The sequence below is a fragment of the Doryrhamphus excisus genome, chromosome 9, assembly GCF_030265055.1.
Source record: "Doryrhamphus excisus isolate RoL2022-K1 chromosome 9, RoL_Dexc_1.0, whole genome shotgun sequence".
Lineage (NCBI taxonomy): Eukaryota > Metazoa > Chordata > Actinopteri > Syngnathiformes > Syngnathidae > Doryrhamphus > Doryrhamphus excisus.
In genome coordinates this window covers 1,119,950-1,135,730 of record NC_080474.1, presented here as the reverse complement: position 1 = coordinate 1,135,730, position 15,781 = coordinate 1,119,950, and the positions used below count along the sequence as shown (strand labels likewise).

General features: G+C 44.8%; 4 protein-coding genes across 4 annotated transcripts; 2 read left to right on the top strand and 2 right to left on the bottom strand.

Moving 5' to 3' along the window:
- Positions 1 to 952: 952 nt before the first annotated feature.
- Positions 953 to 1,897, bottom strand: LOC131135572 (gamma-crystallin M3-like). Its single transcript, XM_058081632.1, has 3 exons — positions 1,857 to 1,897; positions 1,540 to 1,782; positions 953 to 1,465 (listed from the first exon to the last, which is right to left on the bottom strand). The coding sequence occupies exons 1-3, from the start codon at positions 1,863 to 1,865 to the stop codon at positions 1,187 to 1,189; spliced, it is 531 nt and encodes a 176-aa protein (XP_057937615.1). The 5' UTR covers positions 1,866 to 1,897; the 3' UTR covers positions 953 to 1,186.
- A 3,422-nt stretch (positions 1,898 to 5,319) lies between these two features.
- LOC131136003 (gamma-crystallin M3-like) lies at positions 5,320 to 6,249 on the bottom strand. Its single transcript, XM_058082450.1, has 3 exons — positions 6,083 to 6,249; positions 5,765 to 6,013; positions 5,320 to 5,673 (listed from the first exon to the last, which is right to left on the bottom strand). The coding sequence occupies exons 1-3, from the start codon at positions 6,089 to 6,091 to the stop codon at positions 5,392 to 5,394; spliced, it is 540 nt and encodes a 179-aa protein (XP_057938433.1). The 5' UTR covers positions 6,092 to 6,249; the 3' UTR covers positions 5,320 to 5,391.
- A 1,621-nt stretch (positions 6,250 to 7,870) lies between these two features.
- On the top strand, positions 7,871 to 9,182 carry LOC131136005 (gamma-crystallin M2-like). Its single transcript, XM_058082453.1, has 3 exons — positions 7,871 to 7,937; positions 8,002 to 8,244; positions 8,807 to 9,182. Exons 1-3 carry the CDS (start codon positions 7,929 to 7,931, stop codon positions 9,080 to 9,082), a joined length of 528 nt encoding a protein of 175 aa, XP_057938436.1. The 5' UTR covers positions 7,871 to 7,928; the 3' UTR covers positions 9,083 to 9,182.
- Positions 9,183 to 9,324: 142 nt separating this feature from the next.
- LOC131136004 (gamma-crystallin B-like) lies at positions 9,325 to 12,581 on the top strand. Its single transcript, XM_058082452.1, has 3 exons — positions 9,325 to 9,477; positions 11,931 to 12,173; positions 12,241 to 12,581. Exons 1-3 carry the CDS (start codon positions 9,460 to 9,462, stop codon positions 12,511 to 12,513), a joined length of 534 nt encoding a protein of 177 aa, XP_057938435.1. The 5' UTR covers positions 9,325 to 9,459; the 3' UTR covers positions 12,514 to 12,581.
- The last annotated feature ends 3,200 nt before the right edge of the window (positions 12,582 to 15,781 follow it).

The window sequence follows — 15,781 nt, the reverse complement described above, 5'->3', positions numbered from 1 at the left end:
GTAGCGTGGACCCCATGGGGGTAATAGTGCAGGTCGTTGTGGTTCCTTTACGGGGGCCCAAAAGCAGAGCCCTTGGGGGTATCACCCCAGTAACAAGACTGCGTTAATACTGTTGGTCCATATTTGGACCCGTATTAAGGGTCAGGGTTCAGTTCATTCTGAATACACTAAGGGAACTAAATGCTTAGCTTTTGTGGAAACATCTTGAATTATTTTTAAAATAAAAAAACAGAACTGAAACCTACGAATTTGTAGTAAACTGCAGACGTTAGAAACCTGTCAATTATTTTATTTGTGGTAAAGTAAAGTTTAGTGCAACATAATAAAAAAAAATCAAAAGAATTATGTTTGGAGGGGGGGTACTTTCATATTTTTGATTTTGTCATGAAATCTGCAGCCTTATTTGTGTGGCAAGCAGGTCAAAGTTCTGAAAGGGATAACCGGCTTGTGGTGGCCAAGTGTTTTTTGGGGACGCAGAATTCACCAAGCAGGCGATTGTTCATGACCTATGACCTTTGGGTCGGGTGGCTGGGATCTCCCTTAGAGATAAGAAGGCGAGAAGGAGAATTTTTATTTTTTTATTTATTTTATTTTATTTTAATTTATTTTTATTTTTATTTTTATTTTTATTTTTATTTTTATTTTTATTTTTATTTTTATTTTTATTTTTATTTTTATTTTTATTTTTATTTTTATTTTTATTTTTATTTTTATTTTTATTTTTATTTTTATTTTTATTTTTATTTTTATTTTTATTTTTATTTTTATTTTTATTTTTATTTTTAGGTAGTTTATTTGGTCTCCACAAATATTGACAATCATATTGTTTAGTGTCCAGCTTATGTCAAGCAGGGGACTTCAAGCAGGGGACAATTTTTTGGAGCCCCCTACTTGCCATCAAAATGTGGCTCGTGCTCCCTGGAGGGGACGGTCAGAGCAATAACCGGCACTGAACTAGCAGTCGGTATCGGCGTGTTGCGGTACGCCCGACTGGGCCAAGCGTACGTTTGCCCCGCATGCCATGAAGTCTCACTCCAAGGTCGGCACCCCACCGTTCCAAGGTCAATTAAGCTATGTGAATATTATCTTTATCCATTGATAAATTCATATGAAAGAAAGCACTCAAGATGATTAGTGATTCCATCCTTCAGTTTTAATACGACTCGATGTTGGCCGATACAGACGTTCAGTTGCAGGAGTCCATGATGCGTCTCATGCTCATGAACCTCATGTTGCTCATGCCCATCTCCCTGAAGCTGCGGTACTCGCCGGGCCTCATGTACATCATCCTGCCGCGGAAGTGGGGCTGCTCGTACAGCAGCCAGTGGCCGTCCATCACCTGGCAGGACATGCAGTCGTTCATGCGGAAGCGGTCCATGATGTTGTCGCAGTCCTCGTGCAGCTCGTGCATGGTGCCGCTGAAGTTCTCCCTCTCGAAGATCTTGATCCGGAACTGGCCTCTGTGCTGTAAATCGAATCAGCTCCGTTAGAAAAAATGAACGGGAGCTACAAATCATTCTTCTGCTTGAAGGTCCATACCATGGGGATGGAACGGCAGGACCTGATGCAGTCCCGCATGCCCATCATGCTCATGGAGTCCGAGTACTCGCCCCTCCTCATGAAGTACTGGTTCCCCATGAAGTTGGGGCGCTCGTACACCATGAAGCAGCCGCTCTCCACCCGGCAGGACTGGCACCTGCTCAGGTAGGAGGACATGTCGGAGCAGTCGCTCATGCACTCGTAGGAGCGACCCTGGAAGTTCCTGTCCTCGTAGAAGATGATCTGGAACAAGATAAAGATTCTTGAAGAGCACACGTCATGCTTTGTCTGTTCTTCAACCGGGATTGAGTACCTACCCTGCCCATGGTTACGGTGTTTTGGTTGCACGTCACGAGTCGGCGTCTGTCGTGTGTTCCTGTTGGGACTAATGGCCGCTTTTATACCTGCTCATGGTGGGCTTCCATTGTGCTTTAACCCTGAGCCAGCAACATGCCATAGAAGCCTACTGAGCAGTCAGGGTGCTAAAGGGTTATTATGTCCTGTGTATGTCCTGTGTATTAGTACTGCATGCGCGTACTATTATACTCAGACATAAAGAGAAGCTTCTCAGGCTCCAAGGCCGGCCAGGCTATTCACAAGTTCTTTTATGTCGCCGGTTCTCCGGGTTTGAACTTGATAGCTTGGTGACTTGGTGACTCATCCAACATAAAATCAAGGGTGCTTATCCAAGTTCCAGGTCTGGAGCTCCTTTGACTACCGTTTTGTGGTCCTTGGTTTTGTGTCTTGAAGTCTTTCCCGAGCTACATTGCTTCCCCTAAAGCCCATTCCATTCTACGACCTTGAAACAGGTCATCACATTTAGGGATGGGTACTTTTCACATTTCAACTCCTACTATAACAATGCCCGGTACCTGGGAATCGGTATCAGTACTCAATGGTAATAATTTTCAGTACTTTTCTTTGTGTTTATGTTGTAGTAAACGGTATCGGTGATAATCAGTTAAAAGTATTGATTTTGCTAATACACTACCGCTCAAAAGTTTGCGATCACTTCCAAATTTCTTTGTTTTCCAAAGAAAAACACATTTCACAAACAATATTTTCCATTTCACAAATTTTTTTAATCAATTTCACAAACAATTAAAATGAATCAGATGATTTTGAAAGAAGGATGTACATTTTTAAAACTAAAATCTCTTACCGTGCTGTTAACCACTTCATTCAGAGACCAGCGTGGGTCTAACAAGGACAGAAAAACGCTACAGAACTGTGCAAGAAGACATATCTGAGAGTGTGTTTTCCAAAGAAAAACACATTTTCATGCATTTTACAAACATTTTTTAATCCATTTCACAAACAATTAAAATGATTTTCACAAACTGGGTCTAACAAGGACAGAAAAACGCTGCCGAACTGTGCAAGAAGACATATCTGAGAGTGTGTTTTCCAAAGAAAAACACATTTTCATGCATTTTACAAACATTTTTTATCCATTTCAAAAAACAATTCAAATGATTTTCACAAACTGGGTCTAACAAGGACAGAAAAACGCTGCGGAACTGTGCAGGAAGACATATCTGAGAGTGTGTTTTCCAAAGAAAAACACATTTTCATGCATTTTACAAACATTTTTTATCCATTTCAAAAAACAATTAAAATGATTTTCACAAACTGGGTCTAACAAGGACAGAAAAACGCTGCAGAACTGTGCAAGAAGACATATCTGAGAGTGTGTTTTCCAAAGAAAAACACATTTTCATGCATTTTACAAACATTTTTTATCCATTTCACAAACAATTCAAATGATTTTCACAAACTGGGTCTAACAAGGACAGAAAAACGCTGCACAACTGTGCAAGAAGAATTATCTGAGAGTGTGTTTTCCAAAGAAAAACACATTTTCATGCATTTTACAAACATTTTTTATCCATTTCAAAAAACAATTCAAATGATTTTCACAAACTGGGTCTAACAAGGACAGAAAAACGCTGCAGAACTGTGCAAGAAGACATATCTGAGAGTGTGTTTTCCAAAGAAAAACACATTTTCATGCATTTTACAAACATTTTTTATCCATTTCACAAACAATTAAAATGATTTTCACAAACTGGGTCTAACAAGGACAGAAAAACGCTGCAGAACTGTGCAAGAAGACATATCTGAGAGTGTGTTTTCCAAAGAAAAACACATTTTTATCCATTTCACAAACAATGAAAATGAATGAGATGATTTTGAAAGAAGGATGTATATTTTTGCATAGAGGCCTACTATCAACAACTGTCAGTCCTCTGCATCAATCTCCTGGTATGGCTGCTAATCCAAGTTCATCATTTTATAAGGCTAATAGATGATTAGAAAACCCATCTAAAAATCTAAACTAAAATCTCTTACCGTGCTGTTAACTACTCCCTTCAGAGAGCAGCACAAACTGGGTCTAACAAGGACAGAAAAACGCTGCTGTGCAAGAAGACAAATATCTGAGAGGGTGTAGTTTAAGACAAAGACAAAGATTCAACAGTGAAGCGGTGATTTCAGGATGCTGGACTTCCTGGAACTTTTTGAAAAATGTTTGAAAATGGAAAAAGGAAGTTCCATTTTGTTGTTTTTTGAATCTTCAAAATAAAAATGACATAAAAAATTTGATTAATTTCAATGAATGAAACACAATTTAAATATTATTTTTACAAATTAAATTAAATTAAATTAAATTAAATTAAATTAAATTAAATTAAATTAAATTAAATTAAATTAAATTAAATTAAATTAAATTAAATTAAATTAAATTAAATTAAATTAAATTAAATTAAATTAAATTAAATTAAATTAAATTAAATTAAATTAAATTAAATTAAATTAAATTAAATTAAATTAAATTAAATTGTAATGAAGTTAAACTTGAGGCGGGGGAAGATAACCGGGGTCGACATTAACCGAGGTACCAGCGAGGTGCCGCTCTAAAACTGGCATCTAACTAAATTCATTGGAGTCAAAAAAGCTCTGTATGGGTCATTTAGGGGGTCAGTTAAGTCCAAGGGGTGTGGTGACCACAGCCGCCCAGCATGGTCGCCCCATGTGACTTTTTTTCATGGGGCCCAGAATACCTAGCAAAAAAACAAGTAACGGTTTTTGGAGCACGTTGGCAGTGGGCGGTCGAGTCCTTGCTTCTTCGTCTTTGGGGCTACGTACGTCAACATTCTTGCGGTGATGAAGGTCCTCAAAACAAAGCTGGAGGTGGCCTGAGACTTTGGTACGGTCTTGCCCGGTCCCGGTTCTGTTTATATGGTGTGTACTGTAACCTTTTCATTGATTCAAACGTGGCTTTGTTGGTCCTTGGGGTGGGGGTCAGGAGTGGGCGGTCCCCCCTTTAATAATAATAATAATAATAAAAATGGGTCAGTGGACGTGTGAACAAGTGGACAACGGTGCTCCCATAGACTAAGCTAGCTAGCTAGCTAGCGGTGCTCAGTGCAATTATGCTAAGTATGATGATTACGTAGTGCAATGTTTACCAGAACTAAATCACAGCTCGCTAAGCAAGTCACGCTAATTACAAAAGCTGCCGCGCGGAGGTGGATGTGGTGAAGCCCCGCCCCTTCCAGCCGGACCCGCCCAATGATCGGCTCGCTCGTCTGACGTGACCCGCCAATCTAAAGCTTCTTCGTGTTTGGGGCTACGTCAACATTCTTACGGTGATGAAGGTCCTCAAAAGCTGAAGGTGGTCTAAGACTTTTGTACGGTCTCGCCGGGTCCCGGTTCTGTTTCTAATATCAATCATCGATTGATATTTTCATTGTTTTTACAATCAGACGTAAACAGACGTTTTATAACTTATGAAGCATTTATTGATATGAATCGATTACATTTTCCACGTGATAGCTCGTTATTTGTCGCCTAGCAGGACTCCATGATGCGTCTGATGGATCCGATCCTCATGTCAACAGGACCTGTCCCCATGTCCCTCATGCTCCTGTACTCCCCGGGCCTCAGGTACAGCATCCTGCCTCGGTACTGGGGCTGCTCGTACAGCAGCCAGTGACCCTCCATCACTTGGGCGGACAGGCAGTCGGACATGCGCAGACGGTCCATGATGTTGTCGCAGTCGTCCAACAGCTCGTTCATCTGACCGCCGAAGTTCTCTCTCTCGTAGATTCTCATCCTGAAGGGACCCCGGTGCTGCAAATAAACACAGCAAGGAACGGTTGGAGCAGCTGATCGGGGACGTTCCCAAAACCAGGCAGCCGGTCATGGATCCTGCCGTCCTTACCATGGGGATCATGCGGCAGGAACGGATGCAGTCGCTCATGCTGATGCCCATCAGACGCTGGTTGTCGGGGTACTCGCCTCTGCGCACCAGCATCTGGTGGCCCATGAAGTTGGCTCTCTCGTAGACCATGAAGCAGCCGCTCTCCACCCGGCACGAGTTGCAGCGGCTCAGGAAGGAGGTCAACTCAGCGCAGTCGCTGCTGGTCTCGTAGGAGCGACCCTGGAAGTTCCTGTCCTCGTAGAAGATGATCTGGAAAACGGCAAAGAACAATCAGAACCACCGCAAAAAAAAACCGACCCCGTGACAAATGCGGCTTACTCTGCCCATGTTCACGTCCAATCCTGTCCTCGATTGCACTGCTGCCTCTGCCCGGCTCCCGAACCTTTTATAGGCGTCACGATCGCCAAATGATCTATGGAGCCATTGTGCGGAACGTACTTACTCAGCAGACCGCCGTACGGGCCTGTGATGTTTGTTCAATCGCTCTCGAAATGCTTATTATTCCCCACTGTATGCATCTGGTCCGGTGCCAATTGTGGCCCGCTCTCCTATGGGGCGAGGACGCAAACCAGCTGGGCCTCTTTGTATTTGCTCTGCGGGGGCAAGCACTTTGTTGGACTGACCTGTGGAATAATAGCGTCATGATTCGTGTCCGTGGAGAGACGTTGGCACTGTACCTCGTACAAATCGGTTCGTCATTTCCAGTCTTCAAACATTTTCTACCGCTTTTTCCTCACGAGGGTGCTGGAGCCTATCCCACCCTGGACTGGTGGCCAGCCAATCCCAGGGCACATATAGACAAACAACCATTCACACTCAAATTCGTACCTATGGACAATTTGGAGTGGCCAATTAACCTAGCATGTTTTTGGAATGTGGGAGGAAACCGGAGTACCCGGAAAAAACATGCAAACTCCACACAGAGATAGCCGAGGGTGGAATTGAACCCTGGTCCTCCTAGCTGTGAGTTCTGCGCGCTAACCACTAGGACCGCCGTGCCGCCCCAAATGTACGACAACACAAAAACTGCAGAAACAATTTGGAATCTGGAAGACCAAACTGTCACGGTGTCCTGTGAGGACATGCTGCGTCACTGGGGGGCATGGCGGGGCGGGGCGAAACCCACACCTGGAAGCCCCACATTGTTGTCCCGTGTTCCCGATGTGGGCTTCCTCTTCTTTGTTAGGACGAGGGTGAGACATCGTGATGCCGTGCTAAGATGTAGCATTCACAAGCTAGGCTAGTCACCAACCAACGGTTCCTACCAAAGTACCATCTGCTGTTGTTGTCATGCCACTGACAGCTTTTGGTAATGGTAATGGTAATGGTAATGGTAATGGTAATGCTAATGCTAATGCTAATGCTAATGCTAATGCTAATGCTAATGCTAATGCTAATGCTAATGCTAATGGTTTTATTTCATTTGAACATGCATCTGGTACTTTTACAATCAGTAATTGTTACATTTGTTCACATCCTGCTTTCCTAATATAATTTTTTAATGTATTTTATTAATTTTTATTTTTATATTTTTGTATTTTTTTAATTTGAAAAAAAAATGTTAAAATTGTCAAAATTCAAAAAAAATTAATTTTAATTTTTTTTAATTTTTTGTCATGTACCGAAGTACGAGGTGATATGACCATCCAATGACATAACGGGTAACACAGTAAGTGTCAATATACGTAGTCCTAGCATAGAAGTGTTTCTAATGTACTTCTTCCCTGACATATTTCAGTACTGGATAACATTTTTAGCTAATTGCTTATTTTTAGCCTTTTGCATTATTGAATTATTGTTTGAAGATGAACTATATCAGCAAGTTGAAGTAGTTGTGATTTTAGAAATAAGGAGTTAATATGTTCTCTGTAGGCGGCATTATGAATTATGGCTATATAGCTTTTAAGCCATATACCGCCACCACAAAGTGATCCATGTAAAAAAAAAAAATAATAATAAAATTGACGACTCTGTCAGGTCTTGTGATTGATTCTTTGATTCGACGCCATCACAATCAAAGCTGACCACTTGGCTGATATGCAAATAGCTAATTTAGATGATAACAGCTTTCCCTCGTCTGCACATTCTGCATTTCAATATAAACCACAACAGACGTGCTGCCGGCTCGGGGGGGGGCAGTTAGGCGAGCGATAATCACAAAAAAATGAGCAAGGTAGGAGCGTGCATGTGCTAATCTTCGCCCAAACATTTGTCCCACCGAATGATCTTCCATCCAGATCGTGTTCTTCGAGGATGCAAACTACCAAGGCAGATCTTACGAGTGCGACGCAGACAGCCCGGACCTGAGCCCCCACTTGAGGCGATGCAACTCCATCAAAGTGGAGCGAGGATGCTGGGTGCTCTTCCAGCACGCCAACTACGAGGGCCACCAGTATGTTCTGAGCCCCGGCGAATACCCCGACCGCCACAAGTGGATGGGATTCAATGACAGCATCAAGTCATGTCGCGCAGTCAAAAATGTGAGTCCACTCGGAAGGATGCAGGAGTAAGGCGTTTTTTTTTGGTGCGGGGGGGGTCCTGTGCAGCGAACGGGCAATAATACGGGAACAAAAATGGCCGAACAAAAGGCTGATGATTTGGCAGGACGGTGCTGGATGCTCAAGCGTGTGACTTTGTGAAAGCGACTAGCAAAACAGCTGCAGGAGCCAGGAAATGGTTGACATAAACGCTGTGTAATAACCCGACCTTCAAATTCAGGGTGACGGTAAACTGGCTCGTCATCAGGAGAATGGACTCTTTGTTGCCATAGCAACACAAAATGGTCTACTTTAGTCCGGTGGACCAGTCAGGACGCCTCAATAAACGGTGCTAGTCCAAACCTGAACACTCAAACAATGACAACAATTGGGCTGACATGTTTAATTAGCCTGCTTGCGTCTTTGTAACCTTGTCAGCACTCGAGCAGCAACATTTTGGACAGGGACCCAGACCAAACTAGATCTGGTTTTGACTAGTTCTAGGTAACCAATTTGAAGGTTTTGACATCGGTTCCTTAATGCTGTCCTGCTCTGACTATTTGAGGTGTACGGAAAGTCCTGGAAGATCCGCTTCTACGACGAGCAGGATTTCGCCGGCCAGGCCGCCGAGTGCGGGGTGGACTGCCCGTCGATCTACGAGGCTCTCCGGTTGGGCGAGGTCCGTTCCTGCGTGGTGATGGACGGCGCGTGGGTTCTGTACGAGCAGCCCAACTACCACGGTCACCAGTACTTCCTGGAGCGCGGCGAGTACCCCAGCTACACCGACTGGGGCGCTGCCTCCCCGGCCGTGGGGTCCTTCCGCATGATCACTGACTTGTAGAGCAACGGCGGCCAGTCCGAAGTCCTCACGGTTCTGTAATGAATACAGGTTCAAATGATTGTATTCCCCCCGAATAAACACTGCTGAACTACGCAAAAAACGTATACTAGTTTTTCCTGAAACTATTTAAGATATATATGATAATATTGTGACTTTTGTAGTACAACACAATAACAAGCTTTGTGCTCGTGTTGACAGTTGGGCAGCTGATTTTCAGTTGGATGTTCTAGCGTGCAGATTGGCAGGCAGTACCCGGCTATTGTTATGACAACCATGCCCCTGCCAGCGCGGTACTCAGCAGCTGTATAAATCTGGAGCGGGCCTGTTGGGAAGGTTCTGATAAACATCGGACTAAAAACGCGGTGCGTGGTCCAAACATGGAGCCAACGGGGAAGGTAAGATGATCTGTTTTTATGTGTTACTTTGAATGTGTTGTTGCTAGTTGTGTTGGAATTGTTTTGGTTTTTCATGAACCGTTCGTTCTGTAAAAAATGTTCACATTTTTAACTTACAGGATCATAATCCATCATAACGATTCTCATGCAAATATGCCCTCGTTAGTGTTTTTCAGCATACATAAACGCTGGTTAGTATATGACTGCAAATATAGCAAATCAGAACTGGTCTAAAGCTAGCGCTAACCTCGGCGTCTATGGACTGTACCACTGATTTTTATTCATGCCTGGGGAATCTTCAACCAAGAACCGTAAATTTTGATTAGAGATCCACCTTCACAACAGAATGACGCTAACCAAGGCACCCCTGTAAATGTCTGCTCTTGGTTTTCAAAACAGTTCTATCTGTCAAGACCAAGAATCTTGGTCTTCTGTAAACACACATGACGACTCGGACGAACTGAATCGTTGAATATTCTAAGACACCACCGATCAGATTCAGCAGATTCCCCACCAATCTTCAGGCCAATATCCTGTTCCTTCACTCCCTCGTGGACAAGAACCCAAGGTACTTAAAATCCTCCACTTGGGGCAGGATCCCATCACCAACCTGGGGATGACACTCCACCATTTTCCGGGCGAGAACCATTAACTCAAGAGTTAGAGCTTTTGATTCTGATTCTGGATGGACCCAGTCTTTGTTGAAGGTCACGACTCGATGAAGCCAGCCTAGATGAAACCGGTACCTGCACCTAGAAATTCTGTCCATAAAAGTAAATAACCTTGCCTGGATTAGCTGGTCTGGTACGAAATATTCCTGGTGAACTCTCCGCGGAACTCCTCAAGGAACACGGTCGAGTCCACAAAACATGTATAGACTGGTTGGGCAAACTCCCTTGCACACTCAAGGACCCTGCTGAAAGTGTAAAGTTGGTCCACAGTTCCAAGACCACAACCAAAACCACACTGCTGTTCCTGAATCGCACTTATTGCCTGAATTAGCTGTTCTGGTACGAAATATTCCTGGAGAACTCTCCACGGAACTCCTCAAGGAACACGGTTGAGTCCACAAAACATGTATAGACTGGTTGGGCAAACTCCCTTGCACCCTCAAGGACCCTGCTGAAAGTGTAAAGTTGGCCCACAGTTCCGAGACCACGACCCAAACCACACTACTCCTCCTGAATCGGACTTATTGCCTGAATTAGCTGTTCTGGTATGAAATATTCCTGGTGAACTCTCCACGGAACACCTCAAGGAACACGGTCGAGTCCACAAAACATGTGTAGACTGGTTGGGCAAACGCCCTTGTACCCTCAAGGACCCTGCTGAAAGTGTAAAGTTGGTCCACAGTTCCAAGACCACGACCAAAACCACACTGCTGTTCCTGAATCGGACTTATTGCCTGAATTAGCTGGTCTGGTACGAAATATTCCTGGTGAACTCTCCACGGAACTCCTCAAGGAACACGGTCAAGTCCACAAAACATGTGTAGACTGGTTGGGCAAACGCCCTTGCACCCTCAAGGACCCTGCTGAAAGTGTAAAGTTGGTCCACAGTTCCGAGACCACGACCCAAACCACACTACTCCTCCTGAATCGGACTTATTGCCTGAATTAGCTGGTCTGGTACGAAATATTCCTGGTGAACTCTCCACGGAACACCTCAAGGAACACGGTCGAGTCCACAAAACATGTGTAGACTGGTTGGGCAAACTCCCTTGCACCCTCAAGGACCCTGCTGAAAGTGTAAAGTTGGTCCACAGTTCCGAGACCACGACCCAAACCACACTACTCCTCCTGAATCGGACTTATTGCCTGAATTAGCTGTTCTGGTACGAAATATTCCTGGAGAACTCTCCACGGAACTCCTCAAGGAACACGGTCAAGTCCACAAAACACGTGTAGACTGGTTGGGCAAACGCCCTTGCGCCCTCAAGGACCCTGCTGAAAGTGTAAAGTTGGTCCACAGTTCTGAGACCACGACCAAAACCACACTGCTGTTCCTGAATCGGACTTATTGCCTGAATTAGCTGGTCTGGTACGAAATATTCCTGGTGAACTCTCCACGGAACTCCTCAAGGAACACGGTTGAGTCCACAAAACATGTATAGACTGGTTGGGCAAACTCCCTTGCACTCTCAAGGACCCTGCTGAAAGTGTAAAGTTGGTCCACAGTTCTGAGACCACAACCAAAACCACACTGCTGCTCCTGAATCGGCGATTCAACTCGACAACGCTTGGACTCCAGGGTACTACAAATAGTACATGGTACTGTATATCCTGGCGTTCCCAGGAGAACCCTCCAGGTATCGTACATACGCACGTTCGAAACTGTTTTTTAACCGACTGGTTGGTCGGTGAAACGGACTGTTTAGAATGTATGGATGTTCGACCTCCCTGACTCTTCATAGTCCATGGTTCCAAACAACATCCGGACTATTTTGCTTCCAGATCATCTTTTACCAGGACCACAACTTCCAGGGTGACTATTTTGAGTGCAGCAGCGACTGTCCCGAGTTGAACACTCACCTGAGGCGCTGCAGCTCAGTCCGGGTCAAGAGCGGGGCCTGGGTTCTGTTTGAGAGACCGGACTACCTGGGCTACCAGTACGTCCTGACCAAAGGGGAGTACCCGGACTTCCACCAGTGGATGGGCTTCACCGAGAGCGTCCGCTCCTGTCACGTGGTCCCAAACGTACGCTCATTAAAGACGCCGTCACAAGTCATCAACGTCCACATCATTTCTCGTTTTTGTCTTTCAGGTTTCCGGCGCCTTCAGGATCCGCGTCTTCGAGCATCCCGATTTTACCGGTAAGACGCTGGAGTGCACACAAGATGTCGCCCAGCTGTCCGACGTTTGGCACCAGGGGGCGGTGCACTCAGCTCAAGTGCAGGATGGCGCCTGGGTCTTCTACGACCTTCCAAACTACCGCGGACACCAGTACCTGCTGGAGAGGGGGCAGTACCGTCGTCACACGGAGTGGGCCGCCATGGACCCCACCGTGGGGTCCCTACGGCGAGTCCTTGCCGTTTAGACCACTTTGTGCTGGAATAGTTTTTTGACGCCATTTTCCTTTGGGCAATAAAGAGGAGATGCAGGAAACGGTGACTGGTTTGTTGTTTCTAGCGCCTCCGTTAAAGCTAAGATGCTAACTTTAGCATCACTGTAGTTCAGAGTTGTGCTTGTACCGAAGTACGTTGGTAAACTTCAGTCCCTGATGCCTTCAGGGCACCTTGACAGCCCGGGCTTTTAGCTAGTTGTCTAGCTGTTGTGACCAAACATCCTGTTTTTTTTTCTTTATTATTTTATTATTACATTGGCGTTTGTGAAGGCTATATTTACTGAAGCTGAATTTGCTAATATTATTTCATATTTGGGGGTAACTCTGTGACACTTGTTCACACCAAAATGAGTTTTATTAGCCTTTAGCTTTAGCGGACCCGCTACGAGGTCACGGAGCACTGAAGCTTCGCACAAAGCGCTGCTGACTCAGCGACATTGTTTGTGCTGATGGTCAGCTCAGTGGAACAACCATAAAGATGTGAACACACAAAGGACACCCAGCTAGCTACCCCCGGCGGCCCTGCTCCCCCTGTAGGCCTCTCATGACGCTCAACTAGTGTTTAATGTCTCATATTTCCGGTTTCCGGTTTCCAGTTTTTTTTTTATTTTAAATTTAATTTTAATGGTAATTGAAAAAACCATTTATAATGTTTACATTCAACAAGTTACAGTCAAATATACGCCAAATATTTCATTTATTCAATATTTTAATTCTCTTTCTTTCCCGGTTGTCGCTCAGGTCTCGTCCAAATGTCGCGCTATTGTGGGCGTGAACTGAATGCGGAAGTAGCTACGAGCTAGCCAAATAACTACACGAAATATGGGCACGTTTATGATTTATCAAGACGTTCAACAATTTTTTTTTAAATTAGGTGCTGATGTAAAATATACCAGCAGGGGCATTAATGTAAGTACTTCCGGTGGGAACATTGGTTTTGATGCACCTTCGTAGTCGGCGAGCCAACTAAACTTGTAAGAAAAGTTTCACAACTTGTTTTCTTTTCCACAGTAGTAACAATCTCACGCTGTTTGCGCAGTTAATTAATGTAAGAATTAATGCAACTAACTCCAAAAAAGCAGACATAGAAGATAGAACGAAGAGGTTACAGAAACATTTGAATGTATTGCCTGTAATTCCACCGTTGGACACTAGATGGCAATACTGCTGCGTTACGCCGAGTAGGTCAGTCAGCTACTGTACATGCTTGTATCCATGCAGGGATGTCCGTTTTGCAAAAAGGATAAATAATTCATTGAAAAATTATACGTTTTATATGTGTTTCAAGACAAAACTTTGTTAATAATGTTATTAACCCCTATTATTGCACATTTTTGCAATAAAAAATGAGCTGTGGACTGAGACTATTGCCACCACATGAAGCCTTAATGTCCAGAAACAACAACAACAACAACAAAGAACCCTCGTAATGCTAAGCTGTGAGTCTGTATTATGTCTTATTTTTGTCACCTGACTGCCTGATGGATGTCACATGAGACCCAGTGCAGGTAAAAGTATTTAATTTTGAATAATCCTGCGTTACAAGGATCCTGCAAAAGACGGCCGTGAAGCAAAATGCAGGAGGAAACAGAGTCATTACAAAATAAAAGCCTAAGAATCTGCACAAAATGTTGTGAGTGAGTGTGAGATGGCAGTATCTACAGTAATGTGGTGGCGGCACCGTATCGTCATGGTGCAGAGAGAGTATTTACGTATACTATAGATTATTTATATTATACTATATTATACTTATAACAAATACCAGTCCATCTATGTTCCCACCCTCTCCTATGGTCATGACCTTCTTGAGTAGGGTGTCTGGACTCACCCTTAGAGGTCATGTGAGGACCTCAGCATGGAGCTGCTGCCCCTTCATGTGGCGAGGAGCCAGTTGAAGCGGCTCGGGCATCTAGTCCAGGCAGGCCTGGGACACTGCTGGCCCCTGTGACCCAGACCTGTGGGTGGAAGAAAAAGGACGGACGGATGGATGTATGGACCAGAAGCGGCGGCCGCGGCTAACGCCACAGATGGCTTTCATTGCACAGCACTTGGACGATGCAGGCTTGCTAAAGCAAACACCGCTTTATGACGGAGGAGACGACTAAAACGTTTCCAACGCAGCAGCTCCAAAAGCGCACACACACAGGCGGCGCGGTGTTTACAGTGGCGTATGGGGGGGCGGGGGGGATCCTGGGAGGCGGCTATTTTTAGCTCCGCTTTCATCATTCCTCACCCTGCTGGAGCTCAGCGCTGCATTCTAATGAAGAAGGCTTCTGTTGGCAGCTTACGCTGACAAGAAAGACCGTGACGCCATCCACGGTGATTTAGTTTTCTACCCATCCTTGACCACGTTGCATTTGCGGAGCGAGGTGCCGCGCGGGATCCTTGACAAGGTCTCGCATTCATAAACGTATCAATAAACCATGAGGGTGACATCAAGGTCGTATGCTGACGAGTATTAGCTTCCTGTCTTGCATGGATTTCCCAGCAGCATAGAAGATAGAAGATGGATGCTTACATGACCTTTTGTTCCAAAATGAACGCACATGTATTTATTTCTTTGATAGGCAGCTAAAAAACGCACACGGTGGGCAGAATGCAGTAATTCTGGAGATGACGAAGCCTTTCATCGCAAAGGTGTGAGGAAGCAGGCGCGAAACCGCCTGAAATGTTGCTCATCAGCGTTGAGATGATTCACTCGTTGGGTCATAATAAGAACTTTTTCTAGCTCGGGAAATAAACATTCATATTTCAAAATGAATCCAAACTAGTCAGGATGCGGAGCGCCCCAATGACTGGGGTTCCCCTTTGACCCCCAAACCGCTAAATAGCCCCGCATGGCGATTTGCATGCTGTGTTGTAGGAATGTAAAACAGTCAGGAAATCCCACTAACCTCCCAGCACACCTCAACGGTCACCACCGGACGTGACGGTGCTAGCGGAGGAACCCGAGGACAGCTCCGCGCCGGGTACCGGAGCTAAGCTAGCCAGCGGACGTCAGGAGCCCAGGAACTTGGTTCTGGAGCTCGGACTGAATGTGGTCACGCAGACTGCAGATAGACGTACTAGAAAACCTGACTTCCATCCGCCACCTTCATTATGTCTGACATGCAAGACCAACTGTTTGTCTTTCATGCAACACACCATGCACACTCATCCGGCCAAGGACACACACCAACGTTGTGTGTAATGGGGGATGGAAATCTCTTAAATTGTAACACGTAAACACGGAAATTGTGTT